We start from the raw sequence: 22483 nt of genomic DNA, 5'->3' as shown, positions 1-22483 counted from the left end.
GATCTGAGCAAAATTGACGAAGGATGTCGAAGGGCCTAACAAAACTCACTCTCCCCAATTCCATCACAATCGTATAATAAATGTGGCTTTTATGGGCCTAAGACCCTAAATCGAGAGATAGGTCTATTTGGCGGCTAAATTCAAATCTGGACCGATCTGGACCAAATTGAAGAAGAATATCGAAGGGCCAAACACAACTTACTGTAATAAATTTTGGCTAAATCGGACAATAAATCCGCCTTTTATGGGCTCCAGACCTAAAATCGAGAGATCGGTGTATATGGCAGCTATATCCTAATCTGGACCGATCTGAGCTAAATTGCGGAGCGATGATGAAGAGCCTAATACAACTCACCGTTCCAAATTTCGGCCAAAATCGGACAATGAATGCGCCTTTTATGGGCCTAAGACTTTAAGTCGGCGGATCGTTCTGAAATCTGAACCGATCTGCGCCAAATTGACGAAGGATGTCGGAGGGCCTAACGTAACTCACTGTCCCAAATTTCATTAAAATTGGATAATAAATGTGGCTTTTATGGGTCTAAGACGCTAAATCGGCGGATCGGTATATATGGCAGGTATAACCAAATCTGAAGGGCCTAACACAACTCACTGTCCCAAATTTCAGCAAAATCGCATAATAAATGTGGCTTTTATGTGCCTAAGACCCTAAATCGGCGGATCGGTCTATATGGGGGCTATATCAAGATATAGTCCTATATGGCCCATCTTCGAACATAACCTGCTTATGGACAAAACAAAGAATCTGTGCAAATTTTCAGCTCAATATCTCTATTTTTAAAGACTGTAGCGTGATTTCAACAGACAGACGGATAGACATGTCTAGATCGTCTTAGATTTTTACGCTGATCAAGAATATATATACTTTATGGGGTCTCAGACGTATATTTCGAGGTGTTACAAACAGAATGACGAAAATAGTATTCCCCCTCCTATGGTGGAGGTTATAAAAAGCTTTTTTTCGATCCGAGTACTTTGTGTCGACACTCATTGATATGTGAGAAGTTTGCCCCTGTTCCTTAGTGGAATGTTAATGGGCAAAATTTGCAATTCTTTTACTATATGTCGACACCGATAAGAGCGTCGTTTCATCTCTGGAGTGTCACGAAGATCTGTACTTGTCCCGTTTCTGTGGAGCATCAAGTATGAAGGTATAGTTAGACTTAAATTACCAGAGGAAGCGACAATCGTTGGATTTTCAGTTGACATTGCCATATTTATTTCTACTCGAACGAGGAGATCAAAATAGTTCAAGACTGGTTAATAACAATAGAGCTACTTCTGGTGGAACATAAAACGGAGGTCCCTGTTTGGAAACCGAAGCTAAAGACATCTTCAAGATCCCACATGGCATCGACGAAACTGTCTCCCAGTGTGCAGTTTCTACTGAAGCATCTCAACGCCGACGCAGCACACGTGGTAGGAGGGGTGATCTCCTTTGATATGCTTGCAAATGAACATTCCAATATATCGTATTTAGGAGAGTATACGAAAACGGAGGCCACTGTAGCGCAGAAGTTACCATGTCCGCCTATGACCCTGAACGCCTGGTTTTGAATCCTGGCGAGACCATCAGAAAAAAATTTCGGCGGGGATTTTCCCCTCTTAATGCTGACAACATTTGTGAGGTACTGTGCCATGTAAAAACTTCTCCCCAAAGAGGTGTCGCACTGCGGCACGCGGTTCGGGCTCGGCTATAAAAAGGAGGCCCCTTATCATTTAGCAAAAATCTTGAATCGGACAGCACACATTGATATGTGAAAAATTTGCCCCTGTTCCTTAGTGGAATGTTCAATTTGCATTTACTCGAAAACAAAAGCGCGCCAAGAAAGGCCATTCATACGTCAGAAAGAGTAACACCGATGTAAAACTGGCAGAGGTGATGGGATTATTGCCCAAATGGCCGTTGCACTAAAAAATTATTGCCAAATATAATAAGATGGTTAACGCATGGAAAGCTTAACTTCAAGCTGATCCAATTTTTGACAGGTCATGGTTGCTACAGAAGCAACCTGTATTGCTTCGGACATGACACCTATAATGGAGAAGGACGCACCGTAGCGCTGAGGTTAGCATGCCTGCCTATGTCGCTGAACGCCTGGTTTCGAATCCTAGCGAGAACATCAAAACCTTTGTCAGCGGTAGTTATCCCCTCTTTATGGTGGCAGCATATGTGAGGTACTATGCCATGTAAAAATTTCTCCCCAAAGACCCGCAATTCGGACTCGGCTATAAAAAGAAGGCAAGGGGCCTTTAGCAAAAATCTTGAATCGGACAGCACTCAATGATATGTGAGAAGTTTGCCCCTGTTCCCTAATGAAATGTTCATGGGCAAATTTGCATTTGGTGTTGGTGTACTTTTTATATTCAATGGCCATGGTGATGTATGAGTAACATTGAAATCGACTGGGGACATTGTGGCGTATGAGTTTCGAAATTCTGAAAAAAAAAATGTGAAATGAACCCAAGTAGCAACAAAAACATAACTTGATGGGTTGTAATTTCACTTGACATTTACATTTGAGATTATTATAAAACATGGAGATACTGGGCGGAAAAAAATGTCTGCTTCTATTTACATATGTTTGAAAAGTTATTTTTATAACAGCCACTACATGATGGTAGGTTATACTCTTTTCGTCATTTCTTTTGTAACCCTCAGAAATATTTGTCTAAGGCCCTATAAGGTATATAAAAATAATCTTGATAGAAATTAAATTATAAGACCATATGGGAATGTCTGTCTGTCTGTCTCTATATCCGTCTGTCCGTTTGTCCGGATTTCCAACTTCTCTCTATGCGCTTGATTGTTGAGAAATTCTACCTATGAATTTCTAACCTAAAATTTGCACGTATAGTTCCTTTAAAATGGGTTATGGGCTAAATAGGCCCATATTTAAATGCAAATTAAAATTTGTTCACGAAAATTCCATTAAGGGACAGGGGCTCAAATTTCAAAGACTTCTGTTTGACTCAAGCTTAAAGCTGAATGATAAAGGGACATCTTTTTTATAGTAGAGTCTGAAGGGCATGCTGCAGTGCGAAAACTCTTTGGGGAGAAGTTTTTACATCGCAAAGTAACACCGCTGAACATTTTTTCTGATGTTGTCGCCAGCATACGAACCCAGGCTTTCAGCGCCATAGGCGGACATGGTAACAACTGTGCTGTATTGAAATACAGATTCCATATAAAATCATTTCCAGATTTGATTTCTTAAGCCCCAAAGGGTCATTTTGTTTAAACATTCTACTGAAATTTTTGAATATGAGCTCTGTTAGGATTTCCAGCACTCATGGCGAGTAAGTGATATAGCTGCCTTATAAACCTATTTGCATAAGCAGGAGTGCACAGTTCGCAAGCGCTTTGGCTGCAAACTTGAACATTGAGTTTTGCATTCTGTTAGAAATGTTCACTAAACCTTGATGAACGCCTTCCATTATGGAGGGCATGAAAGATTCGTTCCTGCTGAGTTGAATGCATTCAAGTCAATTTAAATCAATTCCACATAATCGTAGCATAACAAAAACACCGAGAACGCCTCTCTGTTTTTCTATTCTAATTTTAATTGATATGCTAAAATGAGCAATTCAATGTCATTAGCATTAGCCACAGGACAAATTTCATTAAATGGTTTTACAAACAAAATGAAAATACTACTATGGGGCACTTATTTATGCAATTATTTCAATGGAATTTCATTATTCTCTTTGGCAAAGTGAAAAATGCGATATTAAAATGCGCGTACGTGTGTTTCTGTTTTGTTTGTGAGTTTATCTATGAAAATGCAAGTTTTTGCAAAAAATTGATTCTATTTAGTAATAATAATAAAAAAAAAATACTATAAAGTTTAATGGAAAATGAAAATTTAAAGTATAAACATTAATAGAAACAGGTAAAAGCATGCCAAGTATGGCCGGGCCGAATAGTATATACCCTTCACCATGTTAAGTTCTTTGGCTGGTATCTCTTTATAGGCCAACGAAGGTTAATGGATAAGAATTGCTATGCCATAAGAGATTATCAGATTATCTACTGATTCAGACCATGTTTGGTTTGAGTGTTGAAGACCATAGTAGAAGTCAATGTGCAAAATTTCCGGCAAATCGGATAATAGTTGCACCCCATGCAAATACAAAGTTTGCCCATGAAAATTCCAATAAGGAACAGGGGTAAACTCTCACATATCAATGAGTGCAGTCCGATTCAAGTTTAAGCTGCAGTGCGACACCTCTTTGGAGAGAAGATTTACATTGCGTAGTACCTCACAAATGTTGCCAGCATTAGGAAGGGGAAAACAATTTTTTATTCTGATGGTCTCGCCAGGATTCGAACCCAGGCGTTCATTGTCATAGGTGGACATGCTTACCCCTGCGCTACGGTGGCCTTGCACCCCATAGGGGCTCAAAAAGTAAAATCAGAAGAACGGTTTATATCGGAGCTATATCAGGTTATAAACCGACACAGACCATATTTAGCGCGCATATTAAAGGTCATAGAGGAAGTCGTTTTACAGAATTTTACCCAAATCGTATAAGTATTGCGCCCCCTAGAGGCTCAAGAAATATATCCGGGAGAGCGGTTTATATGGGAGCTATATCAGTTTATGGATCTATTGAGACCACATTTGGTAGGTATGTTAAAGGTCATAGAAAAAGTCATTGCACAAAATTTCAGTCAAATCCGCTAAGATTTCCACCCTCTACAGGCTCAAGAAGTATAATCAGGAGATCGGTCTATATGGGAGCTGCATCAGGTTATAAATCCATTCAGACCATACTTGCCATAGTTGTTGGAATTCAAAACAAAACACTTTATGCAAAATGTCACCCAAATTGGATAGTAATTGCGCCCTCTAGCGGCTCAAGAAGTCAAGATACGAGATCGGTTTATAAGGCAGATATAACGAAGTATGGACTGACTTGACTACACTAATAGGAAGTATTTGAGCAGAATTTCACGCGCCTTGTCCTATAGCTTTTAAAGTAAGCATGGTTTCAATAGACAGACAGGCGGATGGACGGAAAGACGGACGGAAAGACAGACAGATAGACGGACGGACAGACGGTCGGACAGACGGACAGACGGACGGACGGACAGACGGACGGACAGACGGACGGACAGACGGACGGACAGATGGACGGACAGACGGACGGACAGGCGGACGGACAGACGGACGGACAGACGGACGGACGGACAGACGGACGGACAGAAAATTGCTCTAAATTTGGATATTGGATATACACATTAACCCCATCACCCTGCATGTCCGTCTTTTGAGGTTTTTAGGAGGTGGGGCTACTGGCAAGACAATTGAAGTACGTGTATTCTACCCACGCATAATTATCATTCAAGACTCATCTCGAAGGCGAAAGTCATATGGTAACTTAACTACAAATATATGTACCAAAAGTTGACATCTGAATTATAATTTCCCTTGAGTCTCACATTGTTACGATCGGCCAAATTTGGGTTTATAAAAAAAAAACAAATATAATCGCGCTTAGTTCGGTCGGACTGAATCTTTTAACCGCCTCATATACTAGAGCCGATGAACTATCGATAGAATTGATACTATCGCTAATTCGCACCAACTATATTTTGTACGAATATGAGAAGTAATTAAAATCAGGATTTATCGATTTATTTAGAAGCAATATCAATGCACTGACCAAATGAAATCAAATTTAATAAAGTCAGTTGGAAGTCATGAGAGAAATCATTGGATTTTGGCTTTATCGGATGAAAATTGCGTCTACTATAGGCGCACTGTATCTAAAAGGATACATTCAATCGATATCAAGATAGACAAGTAAAAAGGCGTTAAGTTAGGCCGGGCCGAACTTTGGATATCCACCACCTCGGATTTATATGTAAACCACCTTTCGTCAAAATCCGGCGATAAATGCATACCTTTTGCCCCATAGCAGCCATATCGAAATATGTTCCGATTTGGACCAAATACTAATAAGTACAAGTCATTGTTCCATTGTGTATAACAAAATATTGCTCTTTTTAGTAGCTATATCTAAAAATAAACCAATCTGAGCCATATACGACACGGATGTCGGAAATCCTATCATAAGTCACTGTGCCAAATTTCAGTGAAATTGGATTATAAATGTGTCTTTTATGGGGCCAAGACATTAAATCGAGAGTTTATATAGCAGCTATATCCTAATCTGAACCGATCTTGGCCAAATTGAAGAAGGATATCGAAGGGCCTAACACAACTCACTGTCCCAAATTTCGGCGACATCAGACAATAAATGAGCCTTTTATGGCCCAAAAACCTCAAATCGAGAGATCGGTCTATATGGCAGCTACATCCAAATCTGAACCGATCTGCGCCAAAATGCAGAAGAATGTCGAAGAGCTTAACCTAACTCACTGTCTCAAATTTCGACGACATCGGATTATAAATGCGCCTTTTATGGGGCCAAAACCTTATATCGATCTCTATGGCAGCTATATCCAAATCTGGACCAATCTGGGCCTAGTTACTTGTATTCCTGCGAAAGGTAGAACGCTTTCCAAAGATAGACACATTGACAGACGGACGGACAGACTGACAATCAGATGGACAAGCAGACAAAAACGGACCAATACACAAACGAACCAACAGGCAGACGGACAATCACACAGACGGACATACACCCAGACGAAAATCACACAGACGAACAAACACACAGACGGACAGACATACAGATAGAAAAACATACAGACCGACAAACTCGCAGCCCATCAAACTGATGGTCAGACAGACATGCAGACAGATAAACTATTTATGGACCCATATATAGCTTCAGTATTCATACATATATTGCCCTACTTCTTTTTATCGATTCCAACAAAGAAACAATTTTAAAATACACTTTACAACAATAGTGATGAATAGATATTCATGTCAGTAGGAAAACCCTAAATAACTTTTTGTGTTTTGTTCGGACGCTCTTAAACCTTTCGTAATGCCAACTCACCTCACCTCAACTGAAGGTGGCGATATTTTTTATTTCTAGAGAATTTTGCAACTGTGATAATTCCGCTAATTCATTTTATAATAAAACGAGGTTAGTTTGGCTTAGCCGAATGTTCTCTCCAGGATTCGAACCCAGGGGTTCAGTGTCATAGGCCGACTTGGTAACCTCTGCGCTACGATGGCCTCTAGTAACTCATTCTACATCCGAATTTTGTGAAGAAATCTTGAAATGTAGTGACAAAGACCTCTAGAGGCTCACATCGCTGCTCAAACTTATGAGAAGACCTATCTAGGTGCCATTTGATGTTAAAGGGAATGAAATAAAAATTGAAATTCTAGATGCTCAAATAGTAAAATCGGGGGATTGGTTTATATGGGGACTTATTACTATTTATGAAACTAGCAGGGACACATTTGGTGTTTAAGGTATTTTGGTATAAACTTCACATACCCAATTTCAGCCCAGCCGGCAAAAATTTGTATTTTTTTGGGGGCTTAAAAACTAAAATCGTGGTATAGATTCTAATGGCAGCTATATCTGTTTATGGATCAATATGGACGATCTTTGGTGTATATATTGGGGTCATAAGTGTATATCTCACACCAAGTTTTAACCGAATCGGATATAAATCGTCACTTCCAGAGGTTTAAGAACACAAATGGATACTTTATATACCCAATCCTATAAAGGTGGGTATATAAACCACTCACTCCAAACTTTAGCCTAATCGGATTTAAATTGTAGCTTCCAGATGATGGAGAAGACAAATGGGTGCTTTATATACCCAATCCTATAAAAGTGGGTATAAAAATTGCTTTAAAAAAACTTGTGTATATTTACCCTTATCCATTATAAGTCTGGAAAAAATACCTTTTTATATCCCCCACTTGTAAAACCTTGAAATATTTAACTGCGACCCCTTAATGTATATGATGGCCTCTTTTTCGTCTTGACATTCCAAGTCGATCTAAACATGTCAGTTCGCCCATGCATGTGTCTTTCTCGCTATGACATTCCAAGTCGAACTAAAAATCAGTCCGTCCTCCCATCTGTCTCCTGAATTCTAGAGGGATAGAAAAAATTAAGATATTCACTTGAAATTTTGACCAGGTACTTCATATTGAGGTAGTTCATTGCGGATTGAAAATGCGCCATTTCGACTCAGATTTGAAAATAGCCCCCATATATACCGATTCGCAGACTAGGTTTCTTGATCCCCTAGAAGCTTCAATAGTTGATCGATTATGCTGAAATTTTTCACGAATTATTCAGTTGTGAATTCCAACAACCGTGCCACTAATGTTGAAATCCGTTAAAAAAAAAATGTTCTCGTCATACCAGGTCATGTTTTAGGTGAAAATTGGCCTCGCTATATCCTAACAATCAAACAAAAAACTAACGAGCTAAAATTTTGCACAATTTTTTTTTTCGTCCATAGACAGGTTAAGATCGAAGATGGGCTATATTGGACTATATCTTGATGTAGCTCCCATATAGACCGATATCACGAATTAGGGTTTTGGGCTCATAAAGGCGCAATTTATTGTCTGATATCGCCGAAATTTGAGACTGTGAGTTGTGTTAGGCCCTTCAAAATTCTTCTTCAATTTGGCTCAGATCGGTTCAGATTTGAATATAGCTGCCATATAGGGCGATCTCTCGATTTAAGGTCTTGGGCCCATAAAAGGCGCATTTATTGTCCGATTTTGCACAACATTTGAGAGTGAGTGAGTTTTGTTAGGCGCTACGATATCTCTCTCTAATTTGGCCCAGAGCGGTTCAGAATAAGATATAGCTGCCATATAGGCCGATCTCTCGATTTAAGGTTTTGGGCCCATATAAGGCGCATTTATTGTCCGATGTCGTCGAACTTTGGGACAGTGAGCTAAGTCAGGCCCCTCGACATCTTACTGCAATATGGCACAGATATTTCCAAATTTGTATATAGCTGCCATATAGACCGATCTCTGGATTTAAGGTTTTGGACCAGTAAAAGGTGCATTTATTGACCGATGTCGCCGCAATTTGGGACAGTGAGTAATGTTAGGCCCTTCGACATCTTTCCACAATTTAGCCCAGATCGATTCAGATTTAAGTATAGCTGCCATATGGACAAATCAATCGATTTAAGGTCTTGGCCCCATAAAACGCACATTTATATTCCGATTTCGCAGTGACTTATGTTAGGCTTTTCGGCATATATATGATAGTAAATGGTTCAGATCGGTCTTTATATGGATATGGCTACCAAAAATACCAACATATTGTTCTGCAAAATTGAACAATGACTTGCACTTATTAGACGACTCAATATCCATGTCGAATTTGGTCCAAGTCGGACCATATTTCGATTCAGCTGCTATGGGGGCATAAATTATGCATTTTTTACCGGATTCTGACGAAAGGTGGTTTATATATAAAGTTTGGCCCGGCCTAACTTAACGCCTTTTTACTTGTTTTGTATTGATTATCTACATTCAACATCATATTTCAATGCTACCACTTGGGATACCACATTGTTAAATATCCTTGTATATTGTAAAGGAAAAACTAGCCTTGTCGTTTGCTCAAAACAATTTTGGTCTGAACATAATATAAGAAGATAAAATAGCCCTATAGAGGGGCCATATGAAACAGTTGTCCTATATACTTCATGAATAATAACAAGTAAAAGCGGGCTAAGTTCGGCCGGGCCAAATTTTGTGAACCCACCACCATGGATTCTGCTAAAATATGGGAGCTATATCTGGTTATAGACCGAATTGGTGCTTACTTGGTGCAGTTGTTGGGAGTCATAACAGAACACTTTGTGCAAAATTTCACCTAAATCGGACAAAAATTGCGGCTTCCAGGGGCTCAAGAAGTCAAATCGGGAGATCGGTTAATATGGGAGCTATATCAGGTTCTTGACCGATTTGTACCGTACTGGGCGCAGCCAAATCGGATGAAAATTGTGGCTCAAGAATTCAAATTTGGATATCGGTTTATGTGAGAGCTATATCAGGTTCTTGACCGATTTGAACCGTACTTGGCAGAGTTGTTGAATTTCATAACAGAACACTATGAACAAAATTTCAGCCCAATTGTCAAATCAAGTCAAGGCTTAAGAAATCAAATCGGGAGATCGTTTTATATGGGAGCTATATCACATTATAGACCTATTTGGACGGTACTCGTCACAGTTGTTGGAAGTCATAACTAAACAATATGTGCAAAATTTTAGCCAAATAGGACAAAATTTGCGGCCACCAGGGGCTCAAGAAGTCAAATTGGGAGATCGGTTTATATGGGAGCTATGTCCAAATCTGAACCGAAATGGGCCATTTGCAATCCATTATGACCTAAATCGTTATAAGATATCTGTGAAAAATTTCAAGCGGTTAGCTCTTCGCGTTCGATCGCTATCTTGATTTCGACAGACGGGCGGACGGACATTGCTAGATCGACGTATGATGTCGAGACAATCATGAATATATATACATTATGGGGTCGTAAATCAATATTTGGAGGTTATATAAACGGAATGACTAGATTAGTATATCCCAATCCTATGGTGGTGGTTAAAAAAGGATAGGCTACTTCAGGTTACAGTGGCCGATCTCAATTAGACTCACTAGCTCATAATTTTGTCCACAGTCATAGCACAGTTAAATGTTTTGCTTCGAATGATCACCGACTACTGTGCTCCTGTGATATTCGACGCTAGCCCTGTTATTGGATATTCTTAGGGCTACTTTAGCTTATGGTGGTCATTTAGGCTCACTTAGCTCATAATTTAATCCACATTCATAGGTTAATTTTTTGAATCGAATGATCAGCGCCTCATGGGAGAATTGATTCTCTATGCCAGCCCTGTAATTGGGCATTGTTTGGGCTAAATATGAAAGTAGATCCATAGTTAAAAACTCCCCAAACTTGTATTTTGTGGCCTCAAGATATATAAATGGGAGATCGGTCCATACGTCTCCTACATAAAGAGAAGGGGGATCTATGTGCCACATTTTGTAAGGGCAGCTGTAGGCAAGACGTGAACCAATGTATCAAGTAAATCGTTTAAAAATTAAATTTTTATGAATTTAAGGTCCAAAAATCAGAAAATTGGCACACAATGGTGCTATTTGATATCATGGGGTAATGTAACCCACAGTTGTAAGGTAAGTTTATATAAATATTTTGTGTCCATGAATGTACATTCTTGGTTACGATTGGAATTTAATATTATTTGCCTATGAATGTAATATTTAAACTACCTTTAATTAGCCATCACTGCCATTGACATACGATCATAGAATAACAAGGGCAAATGATCAATGTCTTCAATTGAGGTTTAAGATTCACTTTTCACTAAGCACTGTTTACACTTGATTGTAACTCTTTTTCTTTTGCTGAACTAAAGATCACTTATTTAGTCACAATAAGTATTTTCTATATGTTGCAATAGAAACCAGCAAAAGATATTTTAAATAAACATTTTGGGTTTCGATATCTTATAGCACTTGGTATTTTATTTCATTTATTTTTTCTCCATTTTAAAACGATTTTATTTCCTTTCGTTAAAAATCATTGCGTTTTTTTAAGCCGAAATAAATGTTTGCGTTTTATTTTCCTTTTAAATATTTTCTCAAAAAAATTATACAACTCAACATTCAGCGCTTATTTCAAAGGACACAACCGTTTCAAGCAGAATCCTTAACATAACTAATTTCATGGCTATTCAGTCATCGTTACATGGCACAAGCAACACACACACCCACTGGCACACAGTCAGATGCAGAAGAACATTGTCATCGTCATCATCATCTTCTACTATGGCTGTTGTAAGGCCAAAGCCGTACCCTGGCACTGTAGCCGAACCACCTTGCCTTAGCAAAAGGCGAACAAAACGGCAACAACTTCGTTGGTCTTCTGTTGGTTGGCAAACGAACTGCGAGCATGCGACCAAATAGGCGGCTACAACGAGCATAAACGAACGAAGCATAACGAAGCCATGATATGGGGATTGAGAGCATCCATCCATCCATCCATTCATTCATCGTTACACAAACGACCAACTGCAACAGTAGCGTAGGAGAACAAATGTGCGTTGGTTGGGGCTTTGTCGTGTTGTGTATGTGTATGTTAGTGTGGGAGAGAGAGTGTGTATTTGCAAATGCTTGGCATGTGGATTGTTGCTGATAGTGCGGTTGTGTTATTGTTGTTGTTGCTGGCAGTTGGCTGTTGGCGTTGTGTGTGCAACCACACAACCGCAACAACGTACCGCAAAACACGCGTCAAAAATGTTACGGTTTATGTTAAGCCATCCAGACAGACAGACAGAAAGACAGGGGGGACACACAAACACGTGCTCGCAGCCAACCTCTCGCCCGCCTTGCCTTGTGGACAGGTGAGCGGAAGTGGCCACAGCATGTTGCCACTTCGTCAGCATGGAGTTATTTGGCTAGGATTTATCTTTAACTTCCGCGTCATGGCTTAACACGTGTTGGAGTTGCAACCAAGTTGTGATTGTGTGTAGGAAGGTGATGGTGATGACGATGGTGCTGGACCACAACAGCTGTTTACAACTCTTGAAAACTCTATGACTGGCATTCCGTTAAGGCTGAGAGCCATGAAGTTCTGTTCATATTTCAAATATGTGATTATTGATGAATGGAAAGTGTTTGACATAATTTTGACAAATTGCTGACAATCACCACAAAGGCAAGAGATGATGGAGAGAGTTCATATTCGTGGAAAAAAATAAATAAAATTCAATTCTCCTCAAATTGAATCTGTTTTATAAACAGAACATTTTAAACCTTTAATTTCATCGTCATCATCACTTTATAAAAGCCATTTGTGGGTCATTCATATGACCTTGAATAAATTTGATTTCCAGGAAATTGAGGCAATGAATTAAGTCCAATCAATAACCAATTATTTTATTTGAGTTTGTGTCCCGCAAATTGTAATAATATTGACCATAATTCTTTCGTCAATGGCTAACGAGACTAAAGTGAATGGTGAAAGATGGATACATTTTTGAGTATGGAAAATTGAGAGTGTGGGGCATTTATTTGAAATATAACCAGGTCAAAACTCTAGACTGGCAATTGCAGGATAATTAATTTTTCTATGCCCTAGATAACATTATTTCAATATAAAGTGTGGTTTGTTAGCAGTTAAGATAAAGCTAGAAATAAGGACAGTGCCATGAACAGATATGTCAAACTAAGTTAAAAAATTCAACAAGAAAAAGAAAAACATAAAAAATCAAATTAAATAAAAACAAGTAGAAGCGTGCTAAGTTTGGCCAGGCTGAATCTTGGGAACCCACCACAATGGATTCTGATAAAAATTTAAACAAAATAAATTTAATTGAAGGGTCAAATTTTATTCTACATACCAAACTACTGTCGAAGCAGCAAAAATTAAAGCTTCTAGGAGCCGATTAAGGATGATCGAGAGGATATTAAAGAGATCAAGCTATAGGCTGTCTCCCTGCCTGAAACCTCGTTTGATATTGAACGGTTCGGAGAGGTTATTTCCTATTCAACTGAGGAACGTGTATCAGCTAGCGTCATCCCGCAAAGTGGTGTCAATTATGCAGGAATACCAAACTCAGACTTGGCTTTCAATGCTTTTGAACGTATGGGCCTGTCGAAGGCGGCTTAGTACTAAACAATAAGACGGCAGGAGTTGATATGTCCTTCTAGTGTCTTTTCCAGTATTTGTCTCAGTGTAAATGTCTGGTCAATGGTGGATTTACCAGGTCTAAAGCCTCACTGAGTGGGGCCCAATTATTTCGTTGTCTTTGGACTTTAATCTTTCACCCAGTCTTCTCGAGCATATCTTGTATGCGTTCGGAAGGAGACTCATTCCTCTGTAGTTGTCTCCTTTCTTGTGAGCGGGACATTGTATGCCGAGAATTCAATCCTCGGGCATGCGTTCTTTTGGTTCTTTTGGTACCCATGTACGTATGTTGCGGCTCTTTTCCTGGAGTGGGCAATAGTTTACCATAGCGCTACTATTGTGTAGGGGTAGGGAATGCCTTCTTGATGCAATTGGTTCAGCCGAGTGGAGTATGTCTTTGCCACCTGTTGTGTTGGCAGCTTTCCGATGTCCAACTTTCGTGCAGTGTCGGATGGTATGCTTTTCGCCACACTGAGGCAAGTGCGAACAAGTGTAATGATCCGAGTCGATATTCTCCGCTCGGATCGATCGTACAACTAACACCCTGGTTAAATGCCTTCCATTTATCACAACATGATGTATTTTGTTTCTCGTGTTTTGATTAGCTTACAACTATGTGGCGGTATGAATCCTGCGATGTTTGGATCTGGTGTTGCTAAAAACCAAGTTCTCTGTCGCGGCGAAGACTATTGGCATCAACCCATTGTCGGAAGTTTCTTCGTGTGAGCACGATTTTTCCACTGTTGGGCCAAAGATATTTTCCTTCCCTATTTTCGCATTAAAATCCCCCAAAAAGATTTTAATATCATGGGCGGGATAGCGAACATATAATCTTTCTAGGCGCTCGTAGAAAATATTCTTTCTTTTTGTTCGTTCTTGTCTTCCGTCGGGGCATGGGCGCAAATACGGCTGATGTTGAAGAATTTGGCCTTATGCGGATTTTGGCTAGCCTCTCATCTATGGGAGTAAAGATTGAAGAAAGGTGTTTCAGTCTCCGACTCACCTCAAATCCACAGCCAAATTCATGCCTGTTATGACGTGTTATGACAGCAGTAGTACAACTCGTCACCTCTCTGCGTAGTTGTGGTGCCATCCCCGGTCCATTGTAATAACGGCCTTGTACTTCTCCAATAATTAAGTCATTTGTTTACCGATTGTCGCGATTCTCTTATGACTTCCGAGGTTTCTCTTATGACTTCCGAGGTTATTGGCGAATTTCAGAAAAATTAGTTCAGATATGGATATAGCTCCCATATATATGTATCACTCGATTTTTACTTTAGGGCCTATCCAGCAGTTCCACTATACATATCCGAATGCACAGCTTATACGTCAAGTCAACTCTTAACAACCCAATCAGCTAAACAACGAGTTCTGCGACCAACAGCTACTTTATAGTATTATGGACAATGCACTAACCAAAGAGGAGCACCATCAAAAATTGTAAACGCCAAGAAATAGTAAATGTTCCAAACGTTCTTTTATGTAGCACAGAGGGTGTACATTTTTGAACAGATTATGTAAAGAAGATTTGCTTAAATCTTTTATTTTTTTGATTTTTAATATATGTATGTATATTGAATTTGATTTCTCTATCTTTGTCCCTCTTTTGTTCTTCATATGAAAAGAATATTTTTATAATTTCTTTTAAATTCACACATGTGCTGTGTGTGCTCATGTTGGGGTTCTTAGAAAAGTCAATCAAAGTTAAAGTCAATTAGTTTCACTTGCATTGTTATTGGCCATTATAATGAAAGGCATCACTTTGTTGTAGCAATCAATGTTGATTTTCATTTAAGCAAATCGCTTCAATGATTACCAAGATTTGTATGCATTTAACTGAAAAGAACTTCAAGAGTATGAGACTAAGTATGCGGTTGTGTGTTCGCCTACTATGTGTCTTTGAATTACAAATACAATCTTGACCCCAAAAGGCCAACAAGCACTTACACATATTTGATTACAAATTCTAACTCGTTCTCAGCTCTTCATAGCTTTACATTTGTATGCCACCCAAATGATTGCCTCTCTAGGTGGCTTGTGTAAGTATGAGTGAATGAGCGTGTATGCGTTTTGTTATGTGAAACACAAATCCCTGGATTCGATCAAGCATAAAAGGCTTTATGGAGGCATTTCTTAACACACACAAATGAAAGTAATCGGCAACCTTCGAAACATCATCATTTAATCTGTTGAACTGGTTTAACACTTCAAAGGTCAGGTCTGCGAAATGTAAACCCATCAAATTTTAATTTGGAAATTTAAAGAAATTAATTTTTGGCAATTTGAACAGTTTCTCATAAAACATTACCTTAGGATAACGAAAGACAAGATAAGATAAGATAAGATAAGATAAGATAAGATAAGATAAGATAAGATAAGATAAGATAAGATAAGATAAGATAAGATAAGATAAGATAAGATAAGATAAGATAAGATAAGATAAGATAAGATAAGATAAGATAAGATAAGATAAGATAAGATAAGATAAGATAAGATAAGATAAGATAAGATAAGATAAGATAAGATAAGATAAGATAAGATAAGATAAGATAAGATAAGATAAGATAAGATAAGATAAGATAAGATAAGATAAGATAAGATAAGATAAGATAAGATAAGATAAGATAAGATAAGATAAGATAAGATAAGATAAGATAAGATAAGATAAGATAAGATAAGATAAGATAAGATAAGATAAGATAAGATAAGATAAGATAAGATAAGATAAGATAAGATAAGATAAGATAAGATAAGATAAGATAAGATAAGATAAGATAAGATAAGATAAGATAAGATAAGATAAGATAAGATAAGATAAGATAAGATAAGATAAGATAAGATAAGATAAGATAAGATAAGATAAGATAAGATAAGATAAGATAAGATAAGATAAGATAAGATAAGATAAGATAAGATAAGATAAGATAAGATAAGATAAGATAAGATAAGATAAGATAAGATAAGATAAGATAAGATAAGATAAGATAAGATAAGATAAGATAAGATAAGATAAGATAAGATAAGATAAGATAAGATAAGATAAGATAAGATAAGATAAGATAAGATAAGATAAGATAAGATAAGATAAGATAAGATAAGATAAGATAAGATAAGATAAGATAAGATAAGATAAGATAAGATAAGATAAGATAAGATAAGATAAGATAAGATAAGATAAGATAAGATAAGATAAGATAAGATAAGATAAGATAAGATAAGATAAGATAAGATAAGATAAGATAAGATAAGATAAGATAAGATAAGATAAGATAAGATAAGATAAGATAAGATAAGATAAGATAAGATAAGATAAGATAAGATAAGATAAGATAAGATAAGATAAGATAAGATAAGATAAGATAAGATAAGATAAGATAAGATAAGATAAGATAAGATAAGATAAGATAAGATAAGATAAGATAAGATAAGATAAGATAAGATAAGATAAGATAAGATAAGATAAGATAAGATAAGATAAGATAAGATAAGATAAGATAAGATAAGATAAGATAAGATAAGATAAGATAAGATAAGATAAGATAAGATAAGATAAGATAAGATAAGATAAGATAAGATAAGATAAGATAAGATAAGATAAGATAAGATAAGATAAGATAAGATAAGATAAGATAAGATAAGATAAGATAAGATAAGATAAGATAAGATAAGATAAGATAAGATAAGATAAGATAAGATAAGATAAGATAAGATAAGATAAGATAAGATAAGATAAGATAAGATAAGATAAGATAAGATAAGATAAGATAAGATAAGATAAGATAAGATAAGATAAGATAAGATAAGATAAGATAAGATAAGATAAGATAAGATAAGATAAGATAAGATAAGATAAGATAAGATAAGATAAGATAAGATAAGATAAGATAAGATAAGATAAGATAAGATAAGATAAGATAAGATAAGATAAGATAAGATAAGATAAGATAAGATAAGATAAGATAAGATAAGATAAGATAAGATAAGATAAGATAAGATAAGATAAGATAAGATAAGATAAGATAAGATAAGATAAGATAAGATAAGATAAGATAAGATAAGATAAGATAAGATAAGATAAGATAAGATAAGATAAGATAAGATAAGATAAGATAAGATAAGATAAGATAAGATAAGATAAGATAAGATAAGATAAGATAAGATAAGATAAGATAAGATAAGATAAGATAAGATAAGATAAGATAAGATAAGATAAGATAAGATAAGATAAGATAAGATAAGATAAGATAAGATAAGATAAGATAAGATAAGATAAGATAAGATAAGATAAGATAAGATAAGATAAGATAAGATAAGATAAGATAAGATAAGATAAGATAAGATAAGATAAGATAAGATAAGATAAGATAAGATAAGATAAGATAAGATAAGATAAGATAAGATAAGATAAGATAAGATAAGATAAGATAAGATAAGATAAGATAAGATAAGATAAGATAAGATAAGATAAGATAAGATAAGATAAGATAAGATAAGATAAGATAAGATAAGATAAGATAAGATAAGATAAGATAAGATAAGATAAGATAAGATAAGATAAGATAAGATAAGATAAGATAAGATAAGATAAGATAAGATAAGATAAGATAAGATAAGATAAGATAAGATAAGATAAGATAAGATAAGATAAGATAAGATAAGATAAGATAAGATAAGATAAGATAAGATAAGATAAGATAAGATAAGATAAGATAAGATAAGATAAGATAAGATAAGATAAGATAAGATAAGATAAGATAAGATAAGATAAGATAAGATAAGATAAGATAAGATAAGATAAGATAAGATAAGATAAGATAAGATAAGATAAGATAAGATAAGATAAGATAAGATAAGATAAGATAAGATAAGATAAGATAAGATAAGATAAGATAAGATTTTACATTTGAATCAGTGAATTGCTTTCACTTCATACACGTATGTTGATGGTCATGGGACCAAGTCGGATAATAATTGCGCTCTCTAGAGGCTTAGTAAGTCTAGATCCCAGGTCGTTTTATATGGCAGCTATATCAGGTTATGAACCGATTTAAACCATATTTGGTGCTGTTGTTGGAAGTCATAACAAAACACGTCATGCAGAAATTTCAGTCAAATCGGATACGAATTTCGCTATGTAGCGACTCAAGAATTCAAGATCGGTTTATGTGCAGCTATATCAGAACATGGAGCGATTTGAACCATACTTAGTCCAGTTGTTCGAAGTCATAACAAAACCCCTTTTGCAAAATTTCATCTAAATCAGATAAGAATTGCGCCCTGCAATGGCTCAAGAAACAACAACAATCGTAACCGATCTACACTTTTAAGAAGCATTTGTGCAAAGTTTCAAGCGTTTAGCTTTACTCCTTCCTAAGTGAGTTCGAAATTTCACCAAAAGAGGGTAATAAGTGCGCCGTTCATGTGATTTAGTCCTTATTCGGATGATCCGATCTGGACCATATTTGGGCTGGATGTCGGGAATCTATTATAAGCCTATGACATAAAATCGGAAGATCGGTCTCTATGGCAGCTAGATAAAAATATGTTCCTATCTGGACTATCTTTGGTTCAGATATCGAAAGGCCTAATAGAACTCACTGTTTCAAATTTCAGCGACATCCGGTAATAAATGCGTCTGTTATAGGCCCAAGACCCAAAATCGGCAGATCGGTCTATGTGGCAGCTATACCCAAGTATGTTCCGATCTGGACCATTTTTGGATCGAACATCGAGAGCCTAATAAATCTTACTGTTCTGAATTTGAGCGAAATCCGGTAATAAATGTGCTTGTTATAGGCTTAAGACCCAAAACCGGCATATCGGTTTATATTGCAGCTATAAGTAAATATGGCCCGACCACTAGTGCAAATACTGCGCAATTTCAGTAAAATCGGAGAATAAATCCTCTTTAATGGTCTTTAGGCCCTAAAGTTGAAGATCGGTCTCTATGGCAGCTATATGTAAATATAGCGCGATATGGACCATGTTCGGTACATATATTTGGAGTCTTGATACAATTCACTGTCTAAAATTTCAGCCAAGCCGGGTGAGAATCAAAATCGCGCAGATCGGTCTATATGACAGCTATATCTAAATATGTTCCGATGTGGACCATTTTCGAATCAAATATTGGGTCCTAATAAAACTGTGCCAAATTTCAGATAAATCGGGTGATAAATGCGCATGGAAAGGATAGCTGCCGCATAGACCGATATCCCGGTATAGGGTCTTTAATTCATAAAATGCACAGTTACCGTCTGATTTTGCTGAAATTTTAAATCGTGAGTTGTACTCAACCTTCCGAAATCCATATCAAATGTGCTCCAGGTTGGATTATATTTGAATATATCTGGCATGAAGACCTATCGGCCGTATTCAGCCCATAAAGCGCAATCGCTGAAACTTGGAACAGTGAGTTCTATTAGACCCCTTGACATCCGTGCTGGGTATGGACTACATTGCACCATATTTAGACACAGCTGCCTTATAGACCGTTATTCGTATATTGAATCTTATAGCCATAACAAGCGCATTCATTTCCTAATTTCTTTGATTTTTACAAAGCCTTCCAATATCCAAACCTAATATTGCCTAGATCAGATCATATCTAGATATAGCTGCCATATAAACCGATCTGGTGATTTGATTTTTTAAGCCTCCAAAGCCTTTTTTTAACGATTTCGCTGAAATTTTGAACAGTGAGTTTCACGAGGCCATCTGATATACCAACCGACTGTGGTCCATATCGGATATAGCTGCCACATAGTCCGATCTGTCAATATAGGGTCTTACGCCAATAATAGGCGCATTTATTACCCGATTTCTCTAAAATCTAAAGCAGTATGTTCCAAATCGTTCCATAGTTGGCTACAGTGGTGTTATTGTGAACTAGGATAATCAATTTATTCATGATGGTGAACATCCTATGTTCGAATCCCCCGAACTTAGTACATTTTTACTTGTTTAATATTATTTGAAAATTATTTTAAAATTTAATAATTTTCCAATAGTTTTTTGTTTTGCTCTCAAGTTTGCACTCTGTTAGCAAACAGAATTGAAAATGTTTCCCATGGTTGTGCCAAAGTTCCAAAAGAAACTTCTTTGTAGTCTTTTAGCGAGGCAATGTTAAAATTTCACTTAAAATTCTGACTACTGCATAGAAAAGTTTCTATTTTGAAATTGCCCAGCAACACCCTGCTCTAACTCTTTCTTGGCAAAATAAAAAATTCTACAATTCTGAGCGCCATATAATTTTCAGACAACAATATTATCGAGCAATAGTTGCAAAACTGTATATTTAGAAAATTCAATAGACAAACTACTATTCAATGGCCTGGGAATACAAAACACAGGCAAGGCAAGCAGCTTGAAGGTAACTCGGGGAGTGTTGATACAAGTGTTTCGTTGGCTGTTTTTACATTTTGCCCCTGAAAGTTTCGCATGAGATGCGTCAAAAACTTGGCTTGTTTTTCAAGTAGTGCAGCAGCTCAATGAAAACTACAACAAAAAAAAAAAAAAAGAAAACATTTCGTGGGGGATGGCAAAGAATTGAATTTTCCTTTGTTCACGAACAAAAAACACTTTGGACTGAAAACTTGATCATGACTTCTTAAGTGGTCAATGCTCTACGAAATTTGTCAGAGAAAGTGTTAAATTCAATAACAATAAAAATATTCACTTTGCTGTTTTACCAAAAAGTTGCAATGCAATTTTTCGAAATGTTTTCTTGTCTTGGCCAAGTTTTACGTAAAGAGAGAGAAAACAAGTAAGAAGGCGTTAAGTTCGGCCGGGCCGAACTTTGGATACCCACCACCTCGGGTATTTATGTAAACCACATTTCGTCAAAATCCAGTGAAAAATGCATACCTTATGCCCCACAGCAGCTCTATAGATGTCATCCGATTTAGACCAAATGCTTATAAGAACAAGTCATTGTTCAACCGAGAGATCGGTCTATATGGAAGCCATATTCAAATCTGGACCGATCTGAGTCAAATTGAAAACAAATATCGAAGGGCTCAACACAAGTCATTGTCCCAAATTTCGACGACATCGGACAATAAATGCGCTTTTTATGGGCCCAAAAGCTTAAATCGAGAGATCGGTCTATATGGCAGCTATATCCAAATCTGTACCGATCAGGGCCAAATGGAAGAAAGATGTCGAAGGGTCTAAGGCAAATCACTGTCCCAAATTTCAGCAAAATCGGATAATATATGTGGCTTTTATGGGCCTAAGACCATAAATCGGAGGATCGGTCTATATGGCAGCTATATCCAAATTTGGACCGATCTGGACCAAATTGACGAAGAATGTCGAATGGCTCAACGCAATTCACTGTCCCAAATTTCAGCAAAATCGGATAATAAATGTGGCTTTTATGGGCCTAAGACCATAAATCGGAGGATCGGTCTATATGGCAGCTATATCCAAATTTGAACCGATCTAGGCCAAATTGACGAAGGATGTCGAAGGGCTCAACGCAACTCGCTGTCCCAAATTTCAGCAAAATCGGATAATAAATGTGGCTTTAATGGGCCAAAGACCATAAATCGGAGGTTCGGTTTTTATGGCAGCTATATCCAAATCTGGATCGATCTGGGTTAAATTGACGAAGAATGTTGAAGGGCCTAACACAACTCACTGTGCCAAATTTCATCCAAATCGGATATAAAATGTGGCTTTTATGGGCCTAATACCCTTAATCTGAGGATCGGTCTATATGGCAGCTATATCCAAATTTGGACCGATCTGGGCCAAATTGACGAAGGATGTCGAAGGGCTCAACGCAACTCACTGTCCCAAATTTCAG

The 22483-nt window shown here is 36.9% G+C and overlaps 1 protein-coding gene across 1 annotated transcript in view; it reads right to left on the bottom strand.

Moving 5' to 3' along the window:
* Positions 1 to 22483, bottom strand: part of LOC106081113 (uncharacterized) — a 285863-nt gene that overhangs the window by 249832 nt on the left and 13548 nt on the right. Inside the window, exons 2-4 of the mRNA XM_059365759.1 lie at positions 12492 to 12612; positions 11750 to 11949; positions 1865 to 1932 (exon numbers count right to left, since the gene is read on the bottom strand). Of these exons, the coding sequence (XP_059221742.1) occupies positions 1865 to 1932; positions 11750 to 11949; positions 12492 to 12612 (389 nt within the window). The remainder of the gene's footprint in view (positions 1 to 1864; positions 1933 to 11749; positions 11950 to 12491; positions 12613 to 22483) is intronic.

Source organism: Stomoxys calcitrans, chromosome 3 (assembly GCF_963082655.1).
Source record: "Stomoxys calcitrans chromosome 3, idStoCalc2.1, whole genome shotgun sequence".
NCBI classification, from domain to species: Eukaryota; Metazoa; Arthropoda; class Insecta; order Diptera; family Muscidae; genus Stomoxys; species Stomoxys calcitrans.
This window is presented reverse-complemented; position numbering and strand designations above follow the sequence as displayed.